The 14,279-nt window shown below is 35.0% G+C and overlaps 2 protein-coding genes across 3 annotated transcripts; both read left to right on the forward strand.

Annotated features, from left to right (window-relative positions):
* Window positions 1–4,370, forward strand: LOC100305792 (uncharacterized). The gene is given in 7 exon segments (NM_001249820.1): window positions 1–171; window positions 275–376; window positions 454–564; window positions 1,231–1,323; window positions 1,553–1,702; window positions 2,281–2,339; window positions 4,182–4,370. Coding segments are annotated over 7 exon segments (711 nt in total). The 5' UTR covers window positions 1–32; the 3' UTR covers window positions 4,239–4,370.
* Window positions 4,371–5,916: 1,546 nt separating this feature from the next.
* Window positions 5,917–13,550, forward strand: LOC100778129 (activating signal cointegrator 1 complex subunit 2). Of its 2 annotated transcripts, XM_003523568.5 has the most exons (9): window positions 5,917–6,394; window positions 6,532–6,691; window positions 6,780–6,841; window positions 7,490–7,584; window positions 8,981–9,094; window positions 10,114–10,179; window positions 11,033–11,130; window positions 11,337–11,755; window positions 12,025–13,550. In XM_003523568.5, exons 1-9 carry the CDS (start codon window positions 6,055–6,057, stop codon window positions 13,200–13,202), a joined length of 2,532 nt encoding a protein of 843 aa, XP_003523616.1. In that variant the 5' UTR covers window positions 5,917–6,054; the 3' UTR covers window positions 13,203–13,550. The 2 variants fall into 2 exon arrangements, with proteins under 2 accessions (XP_003523616.1, XP_025983953.1); XM_026128168.2 differs by lacking the exon at window positions 5,917–6,394 and having other exon boundaries at window positions 6,616–6,691; window positions 7,501–7,584.
* Window positions 13,551–14,279: the final 729 nt, after the last annotated feature.

Below are 14,279 nucleotides of genomic sequence, written 5' to 3' on the forward strand. Positions count from 1 at the left end.
GGAAATGAAAAAAGTGACAAGAAGTGAAGAGAATGCGGGTTGTTTGTTGTTCCAATTCAGGCGTGAGTGCTTTCCCTAGTTGTCTTAGATTCCCTCCACTGATCGCAATTTCAACAACACCCTCTTCGATCCGCTTTCTAAATTCTCCACCCCTCCGTTCCACTGCTTCGTGTAATTTCCATTCAACATCTCTCTCTCCAATCTTCAATCTTCAATCTTCAATCGCGACTATTCTAACATAATACGATTTCTTCGTTTGTGTTTGGTTGCGCAGCGCAACACGTTACAATAATGGCTTCGAAGAATTCTCAACAAGACACGCGCTTAGCGAGAATCGCCTCTGCAATCCGAGTCATCCCCGACTTTCCTAAGCCAGGTCGCTACTACTCTCTTCTTCTCTGATCCGATCATGTGCTTATGTTATGCTTATGTTGCATTCCTTGTTTCTGTCAGGAATTTTGTTTCAGGACATAACCACGCTGCTTCTTGATACAAAGGCTTTCAAAGACACCATTGACTTGTTTGTTGAGAGGTACAGAGATCAAAACATCAATGTTGTCGCAGGTACTCTACGCTCCCACACTTCTATTCTATCCATAATTTCATGCTTATGTAGTAATGCACACTTCTCATCAAATGAATTTGTTTCATCTGCCTCGTGGAGCCAACTTATTTATTGCAAAATTGGGTATAGTGAGGGAGTGGTAGTGATTTAAGGATTAAGACTTCATGTTAGTAAAGAACTGACAATATCATGTTACGAAAGAAAAAGACATAATGGGCCCTATGTAAAGCACGAGGTGCTCCTATGCCACGAGTTTAGTACTAGGTGAAGAAGAGTTTCTGTTATGTTCTTCAGCTTTTGATATTATAAGAATGAATACCTTTTTTTTCTTCCAATTCTAGGAATGTAGCCTGTTATTTATGATGATAGTCTATGGGCACAAGTCATAATTATGTCTTTCTCTTGACCTGTTTCTAGTACAATACTGATACTATTTGTTGGAATGATCTCTTGAATAGCAAAAATTCATTAATTCACTGAGTTCCATACAAATTGCCGAAGTGGGATTTTTTTTTTTAACTCCCAACATCAGAAGATAGTGGAAGCAAAATTAGATACCTATCAGTAATAATGTTCCTCGAATTCTGCATGGTTCATTTCCTTTACTTTTTGTCAAAATGAGTTACTAATTTGTGTTTGATGCCTGTATTTATGACCCAATGCAGGAGTTGAAGCTAGAGGCTTTATATTTGGTCCACCCATTGCATTAGCTATTGGAGCAAAATTTGTCCCCATGAGGAAACCCAATAAATTGCCTGGTATATATGTTTTGTATCTCTCTTTTGAAGTAATTGCATATAACATTGTCAGAAATTCCTACCTAGCAGATAATTATGGTTTGAGATCTTTGAATTTCTGTGTTGTGCATGTTCCTCTAATTCTAAGTTTTGTACTTCTTCACTGTGGTCAGTAAATGCTCTTGAAGTTTCAATGACAGAGAAGATGTTTTGATTTGTTTGAATGGTCATGTTTCAATTATCTTTACAGGGGAGGTTATCTCAGAAGAGTATTCTTTGGAGTATGGAACAGACAAAATGGAGATGCATGTAGGGGCTGTACAACCTGGAGAACGAGCCCTAATCATAGATGATCTTATTGCCACTGGGGGAACGTTAGGTGCTGCAATTAAGCTTCTAGGTAATCTTGTCAATACTAATGTTTTATGGGCTAGCAAAGAAAATCCTTTGAGTGAAAGTTGTTAATGTTTCTGCCTTCTTATAGCTATCCATGAGTGGGTCCTGACTGGCATCCTAGTCACACTTGTTGGTTTCATACGATGTGCCTCTCTCCTTAAAAATAAGAGCTGTAGGAAAGAGAGGTTTTGTTGTACCTTATATTAGAAAGAACTTGTATTTTTCTGTTTATGGATTAAAAAAGTCTTTAGAGGTTGTGCAAATGACCAAATCTGGACATATAGGACCTATTGAGCCACAAAAGAGATCATCCTATTAATGTTTTTAGCATTCACGATTATCTTTTTTCTTTCTGTTTATTTATGCATTCAGAAAAATAATGCATGCATGATGTATTATTAATTAGAGACAAAAGCTTGCTTCTGGGCAATGAACCTAATAATACCCTTTTGATCTACCACAATAATGGTGTTTTCAAGTGACTGTTTAACCTGGAAGTGCGTTTTATAGTGTTTAATGCTTAACACTACCAGCATTTCAATACATTCTTAGTTGTTCTGTTCGTTACTCTCTTTATTGCAGAACGTGTTGGGGTGCATGTTGTGGAGTGTGCTTGTGTGATTGAATTGCCAGAGTTAAAGGTACAGCCTTAACATATACTTATCCTCACCTTGGCTAATTGTTTGGCTTAATTTATTTCTTACATATATAATACATGCCGTAACTTTAAAAATTAATTAAATAAACACTGTAATCTGGATGACTATTATCTTTGAAAGTTATAGTTTGCTCTTAGGAACTCAAGCAATGTTAGCAAAACTAAAGAATGACAGTAAAAGTTGAATTATATGTTTGAAAATTTTGTTTTGAGATACATTAATCTAAAAAATTCTTGTGTAGGCACTGTGTGCAAAGTAATTTGTGCACCAAGCCGATGGATAATGACTTGATTTGAAATTTACAAATTTAAGACCACACCTAACAGGACTTGTCAAATCAATTGGATTTATTTATTTGTTTTTTTTAGGTATTGTTTGAATAAACTTCTAGACAGACACTTATAGGAGAAAAAAATAAATAAGTAAAATGAATCAAGTTTCTCTTAAGTTAAAAATCAACTTATGCACCACTTGAATCTTAATGCTTCATTTATATTTTTAGGGATATGTATGTGTATTTATACAAATGAGCATAAACCAAAAAAGAAAATAATTAGTCCCACTATTTTGGATCAAATCATTTGTCCTCTTAACGGGTAATTTGGAAAGCTAATAAGAAAAATAAAATCTGATAACACTCAATATTTCCCTTCAAACTGGAGCATATCTGTTAGATGAATCCAGCTTCTTACATATGTAAGTTATCCTAGGACCATAAGGACTTTGTCAACACGTTAGCAAATTGTTCCTTAGAGCTCACAAAACATCTATATGTCTAGTCTTCTAATGAAAGATAGCATTTGAAGTAAATGCCATGAAGCCCATCTCACAAAACTTCAACTCTTGAAGCATAAGCTTTAACTACAGTAGTTCACAAGTTGTATTAGCCACAGCCCAATACACTTCTGTACTTGATCTTGCAGCTTAAATTTGCTTCTTACTTTTCCACAATATCAAGTCCCCTCCAATAAAAACACAATAGCCTATTGTGGATCTTCTATCACTAGCATCTCTTTCCCAATTTGCATTTCTATGTACAATGGTGTTAGCTTGACCCTTGTCCATATCAATAAGCCCTTTGCCAGGTAATCCTTTGATTCATCTCAGGATCTGAACAACTACATTCCAATGACTATCATGTGGTGCATTGAAAAATTGACTGACAACATTAACATGAAAGTAAATGTCTGTTATTGTCAGTGTGAGATAATTTAACTTTCCAACCTTTTTTTTATATTTGCCTAGGTTAGGATAGGGCTCCCCCTAATTTGGTAGAAATTTCTCATATAGTTTCTCTAAAGATGAGAATGCTTCTACAAATTAGCTTGTGCATAGGTTAATTTGAGCTTATGGAGAAACTCATTTCATTTTTTTTTCTATATCTTTTCTTCTCCTATAAGTGCTTTTGGATAAGCTTATCCAAACAGGTTTGGAGGTCATCAGTTGTGGTGTCCTGCCCTAACATGTTTGATTTTAAAATAATACAAGTGCAAATCTTGCTGGAGGAGGCTCAAAGAAAGTTCTGTCACCACTTGAATTCCTCTCTACTGATTATATTCTACATGGTTTATTAGAGCTTCTGGACTCTGGTCCTGAAGTGTTGTAGGCACTAATGATTCTTATTAACCTACGTCCATGTAGGTGTTTTTCTACTTTTTATTTAGCAGAAATGCCATAACGTTTGCATTCTTTTGGTCTGGCTATTGACTAGTTTTAAAAATGTTTTGTTGTGCATTACATGACTAATTTAAATACCAAATCTTAAGAGTTGCGACAGAAAATCGATTGCTATAAACTAATTTTCCTTTTTCTGGCTTATTTCAGGGGCGGGAAAGGTTGGGAGACAAGTCGCTATTTGTCTTGATTAATGGGGGAGCCTGATCTTTTTTCCAAGTGATTGTGTTTTTATTAGCTGGCTCTTGTTAGGAGCTTTATTGATGACTGCTTAGATTTCCTTAAGATACATTTTGATGCTGCGGAAACGGAAAGCGTGCTTTGTTTGAGCGCGCTCAGTTCTGCTCAATTATTATTATTATTATCTTCTGTGAGTCCCGTTTGGTAATGACGATTGAGAGAACGATGGCTATAATATAGGACTTGCTTGCCACTTGGCTGCGGAACATCCTAAGTGGCTAAGGTTTACTGAAAGGAACGGAACTCCATCTGATGCTCAATTGGACTGTGCTTTCCCTGTTTCCTTAAAACTGATATGCTCTTAACGTATAGCCACAAATATGCACTAGCCTTTAAGCCACCATCAAATTAATTTAATTAATCACTTCGTGCTTAAATTTAAATATTATAAATCGCACGTAAATTCACTGTAGCTTCGACATTTTTTCAACTTCTGAATATTTTTAAATTCCTTTGTTGAAAATAAAAAAAAAAATCTTCATCTAATGCTAACAAAAAAATCTAGAGAATAACATTTTTTTTAGAGAACTTGTTGATTTCTGGTTTTATAGAAATAAATCTAGAAATCACAATAAAATAACATATAAAATAAATCATAGGCGATTGCATATTATTTTTTCTCAACTATCATCATTTTTTAAATTTGACCTTGTAAAATTATTATCACATCAATAATATCAAACCCTATGCAATTGTTATATCATTGACAATCTCTCTTTCATGACCTTGTATCCAATCCTTTTTCTTGGTAATTGAAGGACAATAAAATCATGTTAGGGATTGCAAATTTTCTTGAATTATCCACCAAAAACATCTTTGAAAGTAACTAACTTGTTATCTCCTTCGTGTGTTCTATGCAAACTAATTTATGGGTAGATGTGACAAAATGAGTTGGATTAGTCAGACCAGTTTAAATTTGTCTGATAAAATGTAAAGCTTGGATTTAAATTTTTGAGTCTGAATTAAATGGAATCTTTTTAGCTTGATTCAATCATGGTCAAAATGTGAAATTAGCTTGTCAAAAGCCGAAAATCAACTTTTATAGAGTTTGGTCTTCATTTTAAAGACTTGAATTGAATCTATTTTTTTTGTCCAATCCACCATAATCTGCATTCCGCATTGAACTAGGTAACCCGTTTTGTTAGATTTACTTATGCTATGGGTGATAAAATTCATTTTCTTCCCTAATGAAACACTAGCTTATAGAAACTTTGTATAGAAAAGAAACCTTAATTGTTGTCATTCAAGGCAATTGTTGTAAAACAATCTTTTCAGCAGAAAAATTGATACCATCCATTAACTAGTTTCATCATACAATATAATTATTTTTTAAATGAATAATTCCAAATTATCTTGCAATACCAATTTCTTCCTAATTCTTCCACTTGCTAAAATATAAAAAACATTAAGCTATGGTTTGATCTAGTTAAACACAGAAAAATTGAGAAACAAATTTCAAATACATTATTTTAATTCAAATATTTTTTTCTCAAATATTTTTTCTTCTTTTTCATTCCACACAACCAAACCATAGCTAAACGGTTTATTTATTTTTTATGTTTTAAGATGTTAAATACATTTACCATTTTTTTTTTACAAAATATTGAAAGAACACTTAAAATTTTCATAAAAGGTTTTTTTTGTCCATTCCCATCCCACCCTATGAATCCAGAGTGACTTTACCTTTTTGTATTTCAATGGAGGAGTTGATACTGTAGACGCTGCCTGCCGCATATTTGCAACTCTTCCGCCCCTTTGGTCGATCATTTCCTTTCCGATTAAAATGTCGAATCGATCTAGTCAGGGTAGACAACATGACAACAATAACAACAAGGGTTTCGCCAAAACCCATAATCAGAAGAAATTCGTCCCCAAAAACCAAAGTCAAAATCCCAATCCTAACCCAACTCCAACCCTCTCAACCTCCCTCAGACAAACACAACCAAACAGAGGGCAGAAGGGGAATTTCGTTAAATACTTGCCGCAAGACGAAGCTGTGGCAGCGGGTCTCGGCGCCGAAGATGGAGCATTGGATCCCCTCGAATCTCAGAGAGTCGTAGATCTTTTGAACACACAGCTATCTCGCTTGCTCAAGTTGAAACCCAAGCAATTCTGGACACAAGGTGGTTACTACTTCCACACTTCTCTAATTATCCTTTTCAATCAAATCAAACCCAATCTCCTGTAATACTAATAATATTCAACTTGCTCTTTAATTGTGTAATGTACGTGTTAATGTTGTTTATTACTGTATTTGCAGTGGCTACTGACACCTCCCTGCATGAGCTTTTGGACAGCTTCTTGCAGTTCAGGAGCAGGTGGTATGATTTCCCTCATCGCGGGGTGCAAGGGATTGTTGCCGGTGTTATTGTTGGGGAGCTCGAGTTGAGTCGCCGCGTTTTCATGGTATTGTATCGCATGTAAGTTTCTCATAAGTTGGAATCCTGCTCTGATTTGGACTCTCTTTTCTTTAATGATCTGTGATTTTTTGATGCGTGTGACTTGCAGTTCTTCGAATAAAGACCCCGGTGCACGACCTGTGGATGCTCTCAGTTTGAGAGACCATGAAGGTGGGATACCCCTTATCCTTGTTTATGTTGTGGACAATGGATTATATTTTTGTTAGAGTCTCTGCTACAGTTTTTTTTGTTACTGATTACTTGGAAACACAGTCCATACTTTACGTTGCATGCGCACGTGGGCTTCATTTGTATGCCTTGGCACAGGCAGAGATTGGACTTGCATTGAAACAACGTTTTTGTACATGTTCCACAAATGTTGTGTGTATATAAGAAATAGGGCATGCCTGGAACCGCACCAGGACTTGTGTTATTGCGAATGCTACAATGTATAACGTACAGTTCCCAATCGCCCATATAACTGGCTTGTAGTTGATAAAAGTGGTCAGTTACAGGCAAAGGTGGTAATTGATTATTAAAAAATGTGTCTGGACATGCTGCTTACTTTATTAGTGGTGTGTGCATTTATTGGTATAATAATAAGACATCTCGCATTTTTTATGTTTGGGAAAATTATTTCCATTGCCAATTCATGTTAGGTATGGGCAGTGTGTGCATTTATTGGTATAATAATTAAACATATCGCATTTATTGATGTTTCGGAAAATTATTTCCATTGCAAATTCATGTTATTAGGTAATTACCTCCTTTTGATTTTCTGTATTGTGATTCACTGTTGTTCACTAATTTTGTCTGTAGTTCTTTTGCAGGAGAAGAAGTTGCTTGAATTGCCGAAGTTGTTGGATATATGTGCCATATACCATCATGAAAATGAAGAACTGACAAGATCACTGGTGAGAATTTCTATTTAACAGTGGATTACTTAGTATGAGGGCAAGCCTGGGTGCAACTGTGAAGTTGTGCCTTGGTGACCTGTTGGTCATGGGTTCAAATCCGAAAACAGTCTCTTTGCATATGCAAGGGGAAGGTTGTATACAATAACCCTTTGTTATGTTCTTTTTCTATTAATTTCACCTGCATCTTTCATTTTTTGACTTCACTACTATGTTCTTAACTTCTTATTGCTCCTTGATTGATGGTGATTGTATGTGTAAATTGTGACTTGTTATTTATTTTAAATTTCTTTACTTTTGCAATTTTTTTTGAGTACTTATATATGTATATAATGTAGCATAAATTATTTAGTTTGTATTATAATATAAAAAATAACAGCCATTGCACTTCCCACTATCTTGCTATAGCATTTTTTTGAGCTGGCCACTATGCACTGCTATCTGAGAATGAGATTGATTACCATGTTTATATGTATATATTATAACTTATGTTGGATTTATAATCCTTAGAATAGCAGCTGTTCAGCCTGTCCCAATATTTGCTAAGGTGTTTTTGGGGCCAGCTTCTCTGCTGCTATCCAAGATTGATAACTGTGCTAACAGAAAAGGGAATTTGCATTATTTCACCTGCAGGTGCATAATCAACCAACTGATATGACATTTTCTGTGGAATGGACAGAACCGTTATTATCATGATGTTAATCAGTAGATCATTTGCCATCTGGCTTCCAGATGTTAATCTCTTAGTAGAATTTTTCATTGCCTAGTATTGAGAATAAAACAGATTTGAGACTTAAGGTTCTGTATGCAATACAATGAATTGTTTATTAGCATTGTCTACTTCTTGATACTGATGGTTGTCATTACAGTAATATGTCGAAATCTATAATAACTAATAATCACTTAAGCAACAAGTTAAATTCTGTTTTTGGTATTTTGTCATGGGTGTCTTTAATGCAAGTTTATATCTTTGATGCTTTTTTGGTTTTATTTTTACAAAATAGTAGATGAAGTTCATTAAGATGTTTTTCCTTATTGATTGTGAAATGGAATGCATGATAATATTTGGTGTTCTGTCTACCTCTCCTGAATTAGACCAGTCAGTTTAATTCTGTTGCTCTCTCTGTTTTATTTTACTCTCAATCTTTGTGATTTTTTCGGTTCACTTGAGTTGTACTGTCTCTAGAAGGTCCTATTACTTTATTGGTCAAGAAAAATATAGAAGGATATTAATCCGACCTTGTGATTTGTGTGCATTACACTCATACACATTTTATGTTCATATAGTCATCTCAATCTAATTAGTTGTTCTATGCAAACTTTGTTGTGGAATTGAACTGCTTCCTGCTGTGCATTTAACTTGCCTTGCTTACTGTTCTCCTTCTGTGTGTCTCAGGTTAGAAATTCTTTGAATGCTCAGCCTTGGATCCATAATAATCTGACTGCAGTAATATCCCATTTTCTAGGAATTGTCAGCACAATGCATGAACGTTGTAGTTCATCATTGGAGGTATTCTTGTAATTTGACCGATTATAACTGAATATCCATAATGTTAAACTACTTTCTTTTCTGCGTTAGGTTTTTTGGGTTAACTAGTTTTGAGAATATTATTTTTGGTTGTTACTTGTTATCACAAGTAGATATTACATCATGAATCATATTATTTGTTAAATTGATATGTTTAGTTTTGATGTCCAACAAACAGTTTTCTTTGATAAGAATTATGAAAGTTACTTGATGGACATCTTCTCAATATTTTAATATTCATCCCTTTTCTTTTGTTTGTTTAGATGCTGTTATTTAATTTATTCATTCATTTGCAGATTAATGAAATAGAATAGAAATGGATTTTTCGTATTTGTATGTTTGTGATCAATGCATTTCATAAGGAAACCATAATATAAAGTCCAACAACATTTTTTTTGTCTTGCTGTTAGAAAAATAATCAGCTCTTGGTTTTATTTATATTATGCTGAAGAGCTTCTTGATTTTATTGTTAGAATTTATACTTTCAACACAACAAAAAGATAATCTTGGACAGGCACATGCCTCCACACATATCCAAAGAAAAGGTGGGAAGAGGAAATAGGGCCTGTGGCAGAGACATACTTCACAAGACTTTGTTGGGTGATATGTGTTGAGAGAAACTTGTTTATAAAATGTGCATACATTACTGTTTCTGTATTATTTGGATGTATGTACAGAACATACATATTTTGATATTATAAATTTAAATTATTAATTCATCATTTTTTTGTTAGAAGAATATAGTATCTAAGTACGACTCCTTCACTTTTATCTTTGAGTTCCCTTTGAACATACTGTAGACCAATAATGTGCCTGATGTTCTTCTTTCTCTCCTTTCCATAAAATGTTTGACTTATTTAAAATGCATTAATGGATAGAAATGGCTTTCAGAAAACCATTGATAATTGGCTGAATGTCTAAATCTTGATAGAAAGTTCATGTGTATAAAGGAAAAAATTACAATTAAAATTGATAACTTCCTTTTTGGGGATTATGTACAGGTCTTGTTTTCTTCTGGAAACTTCGATCACCATAATGCTGCTTTTCTTCAAGCTGATCTGCTGGAGGTGAGCAACTTTATTTTTTCTCCTCTGAAATTGAGTTGTAACCCAATCTTCTTTTATGGGGGTGATAAACCAGTATCTTTGTAACCTCCTACAGTCTGGGATAACTAATTGGCTTAGTTCCGCTAAGAAACTTGAGTGAATTTATATTCCCCATTTCTAATGGTCCATTTATTGGAAAAGAGCCAAGAGCGAAAATACATCTACTGAAAGGCAGCATACAAGTGCAACTGTAAGTGGACAGTATTTACAAGAAAGGTGGGCCTTGGACGAGGTGGCAACCTTCCTCTTGACGCGGTAAAGAAAGGTGGGAATACCAGAGAGAATGACCATCTCATGTGCTCTTTAGCATTTGAGCTGAGCTTCAATCTAGATTCTGGAATGACTACACTTTCTTTTCCAACCAGATACTCCCCATTATACGGGTGGAATCTAGTCTCAGGCATTTGTTTAACCTTGACTTATATGTGAAGTTACCTGCGACTGCAGCCAATCCTACAAACTGTCTTGGGCATAATCCAGCTAACCCTGGACATTATACAATAGCTACATAAAACTTTGAATATATGGCATTTACAGAAAATCAATCATAAATAATATTTTCCCTATCACTTATAAAGCCCTATTTCTACAACCTGATATTTCATGTACAATAAGTACTGCCCATATTTCAAGGCTATTGAAGTAGAATTTTTCTGTGGCAAATGACATGCCAGGGAATTGTGTATTGGCCCTGCCATAATTTCTTTAAAATATGTAGCATTTAGTTTATTCACATTGAAAAATGTTGAGCCACAATTTATCTAGTTCTTCAGCATATGCAGCATAATATTGATGCCATTTGTTTTTGTGATAGGTAATGGACTTTATAAATGATGCAATTGTATCAATGGACTCTTTTGTTAGTGTATACGAACCAGCAGCTGTTTTCTTCTCTTGCCCAGTAGAAATGAGGTACTGAAACTTGGTTTTTCATGATCAGTTAGGTTGAATGCAATAAATTTCCATGGGAAGAATATGACTTATCAAACATTGCATTTGGTGTATCACGCATTACATATTTGTATTGATTGATTTATCAAAACAGAATCAATAATTAAGATTTCTAATTGATTTTTTTTAATACTTAAATGTTTTTTCTGTTCTGTATAATTTTGTAGTTATGGGAATGAGGAACTGCTGAGCCTCCTTGCCAGATTGCATGATTCACTAATTCCATCATTGCAAAAGGGATTCCGTGTGATTTTTGCTGACAAACAAGATGATACAGTATCTAATGTCTTAGTAAGTTTGAAGATGTTAAAAATTAGATTGGTGAAGTTTGGTTGGCAACTATTGCACTTGTGCTATCTAAGTGATGAAGTGTTCAGAGATAGCATCCCTCTTCCAGCTGCCACAAAGATGTTTCCTGCCAATGTAGAGGACCCAGTCATCAGAGCAGATATTCTGGTTCAAACATTTAGAGAGATCAATTCGATATCATTACATTCTCAGGAAAGCCATCTGAAGGAAACATTTCTTCAAGATGTTGAAAGAAATTTCAATATACTAAGCAGGATTGAGAGATTAAGGGATGGTGGTAATGATCTTATTTGCACAGTAGTATAAATCATTGCATGTGTTGTAGCATAAATTGCCTGGCTTAGTATGGTTTATGGCAAAAAGGCGAAAAGCTTGATCCAACAAAGTTTTTTAGATGGCTAAACCTTTATTCCCCTTTGAGATGAGATGTAAGGCAGAATTACATCTCTCTGATCCTTCAAAATTATATTTCACACTGTTGCATGGTTTGTAGTGTAGCGTATGCTTGCTCCTTTTCTTTTTTCTAATCCAGTTGCTCTGATACAGGATGGATATTCATTGATGATGAACAGTTTCAATATATATCTGGGATGTTGAGTTCTGTTTATAAGGAGCCGTATTCTGCCTCAACCCCTGCGCCAAACCAAACATTGCTGATGGATGAAGATGCTGCAATTTCAGAGTCAAACATCAGTCAGATTAGGGACCTGTTCCCTGATTATGGTAAAGGTTTTTTAGCTGCGTGTCTTGAGGTCTATGACCAGAATCCAGAAGAGGTTATTCAAAGAATTTTAGAGGGAACCCTTCATGAAGATCTGCAGAACATGGACACCTCACTAGAGACATTGCCACCAGCCAAGTCTACCACTGTGGGTGGGAATGATAAAGGAAAAGGTAAGTTAATTGATTCTACGCCAGCATCCTCAAATCCAGAAGTTGTTAGGGGGAAGCAACAGGCAGAGGGCCCAGTGATGTCATCCTCTGCTTCACTGGGAAAATTTGTGAGGAAATCTAGAGCTGACTTGCCTGATCGCAGTATTCTGGATAAAAAGGATGAAAAAGATACATCAAGAACTGCTGCTATGATTTTACAATATGAATATGAAGATGAGTATGATGACTCTTTTGATGACTTGGGTCTAAGTGTAGCAGATTCTGGAGTAGAAGAAAATGAGACACTGGGTGACCAAATAAACGCAAAGTCAGGGAATTCGTGGGCAACAGGGAGTGGAAACTCTGTCAAAAATGCCCCTGATTCAAAATGGGGCTCCAGGAAAAAGCCGCAGTACTATGTCAAGGATGGTAAGAACTACAGCTACAAAGTGGCTGGTGCAGTAGCAGTGGCAAATTCTGATGAAGCTTCGTTAATAACGCAAGCTCAGAAAGAATTGATACATGGCCTTGGACGTGGTGGCAACCTTCCTCTTGACGCGGTAAAGAAAGTGACTGATTCCTACAAGGAGGATGATAACCAATCCCAGGTTTCTGAAATGGAAGGGAGAGGGATTTCGGGCAATTCGTTTGGTAGGGGAAGGAAGGAAGGTGGAAAACAAGTTTCATCTCATCAGCAACAGGAGAAACAATCCGATGATTCCGAGGTGGATAGCAATAATCAAAGGGGGAGAGGGAGAGGAAGAGGGAGGGGAAGGGGAGGAGGAAGAAACAATCATTACCAGAAGGACCGAGCCATGAAGAAGCATTTCTCTGGAATGAGTGGTTATTAAGGGTACAAGAGAATCATTCCATATTTCTTACTTGCTAAGATACCATACTTCAGAATCTTCTCGGTAACTATTTGGCTTTTGCCTAAAACCTTATATTTTGCAGGGTTAAGGTTCAATGAGGTGCATAGATATGGTGTTACATAGCTCATACATAGTGGCATTATCGAGTGCACAATCAGCTCTTTGATACCAAAATTCTCTACAATATAAAGAATAGTGTAATGTCTGTAAAGGTTAATTTAACTCCATCCCAGAATCGAATTTTTTTTAGAAGGATTTGGGTGTATTTTAGCCTACATTTCCTATCAGGTAGGGCATATGAATAATTTATAGTTCTTGCAGATACAATAATTGGGTAACGGTGTTCATCTATTTTTGATATGTGGGAATCGAAAACATTGTCATGAGATTTATAATAACTCATTAACTCATGGATCTTGCTTAATCAATCGAGTTAAATCTCCTATCCAATGATGGTGTTCATCTGACAGTACACAAATTAATTTCAGTTCAAATCTCAATATAAAAATATATAACGTCGCCCCACTAGTCAACTGTGGCTAAAAGACTTTACTCGTTCGCACCACCATGACACTAATTATAGTCAGTTGCTAATGTACTTTCGAACGATTAGCAACCAATTCTGTTACGTATTCAGCGTTAGGCTTTTACAGTTCTACTCGTGGATTCCTATCATGGGTCACGTTCAAAGACCTTTTCTTTTTTTTAAGCTTTTCATAAAAGAATAATATTAGATATATCATATGAAACTTTGTTTATGGCTTTGCAATTTATCTTTGATATTCTTTATTTAGAAGGTAATAATCTTATAGTTCATTTCTTCTTTCTAAATTTTCAAAATCACTAAAATTTTAATAGATTCCTTTACGCATTATACGAGCTATGATATTTTAAACTTAAATTAGACGTTAGTTTTCACCAATTGGCATGTGATTAATAAACTGTAATATATATTTTTTACTGTGTCATTAATATAATATTAAATATCGTTAAAATTTTAATTTCATTAGGAGTATAATTTACAAATATTATATTAAGTTTATTTTAACATGTTTA

This window comes from Glycine max, chromosome 4, assembly GCF_000004515.6.
Source record: "Glycine max cultivar Williams 82 chromosome 4, Glycine_max_v4.0, whole genome shotgun sequence".
Lineage (NCBI taxonomy): Eukaryota > Viridiplantae > Streptophyta > Magnoliopsida > Fabales > Fabaceae > Glycine > Glycine max.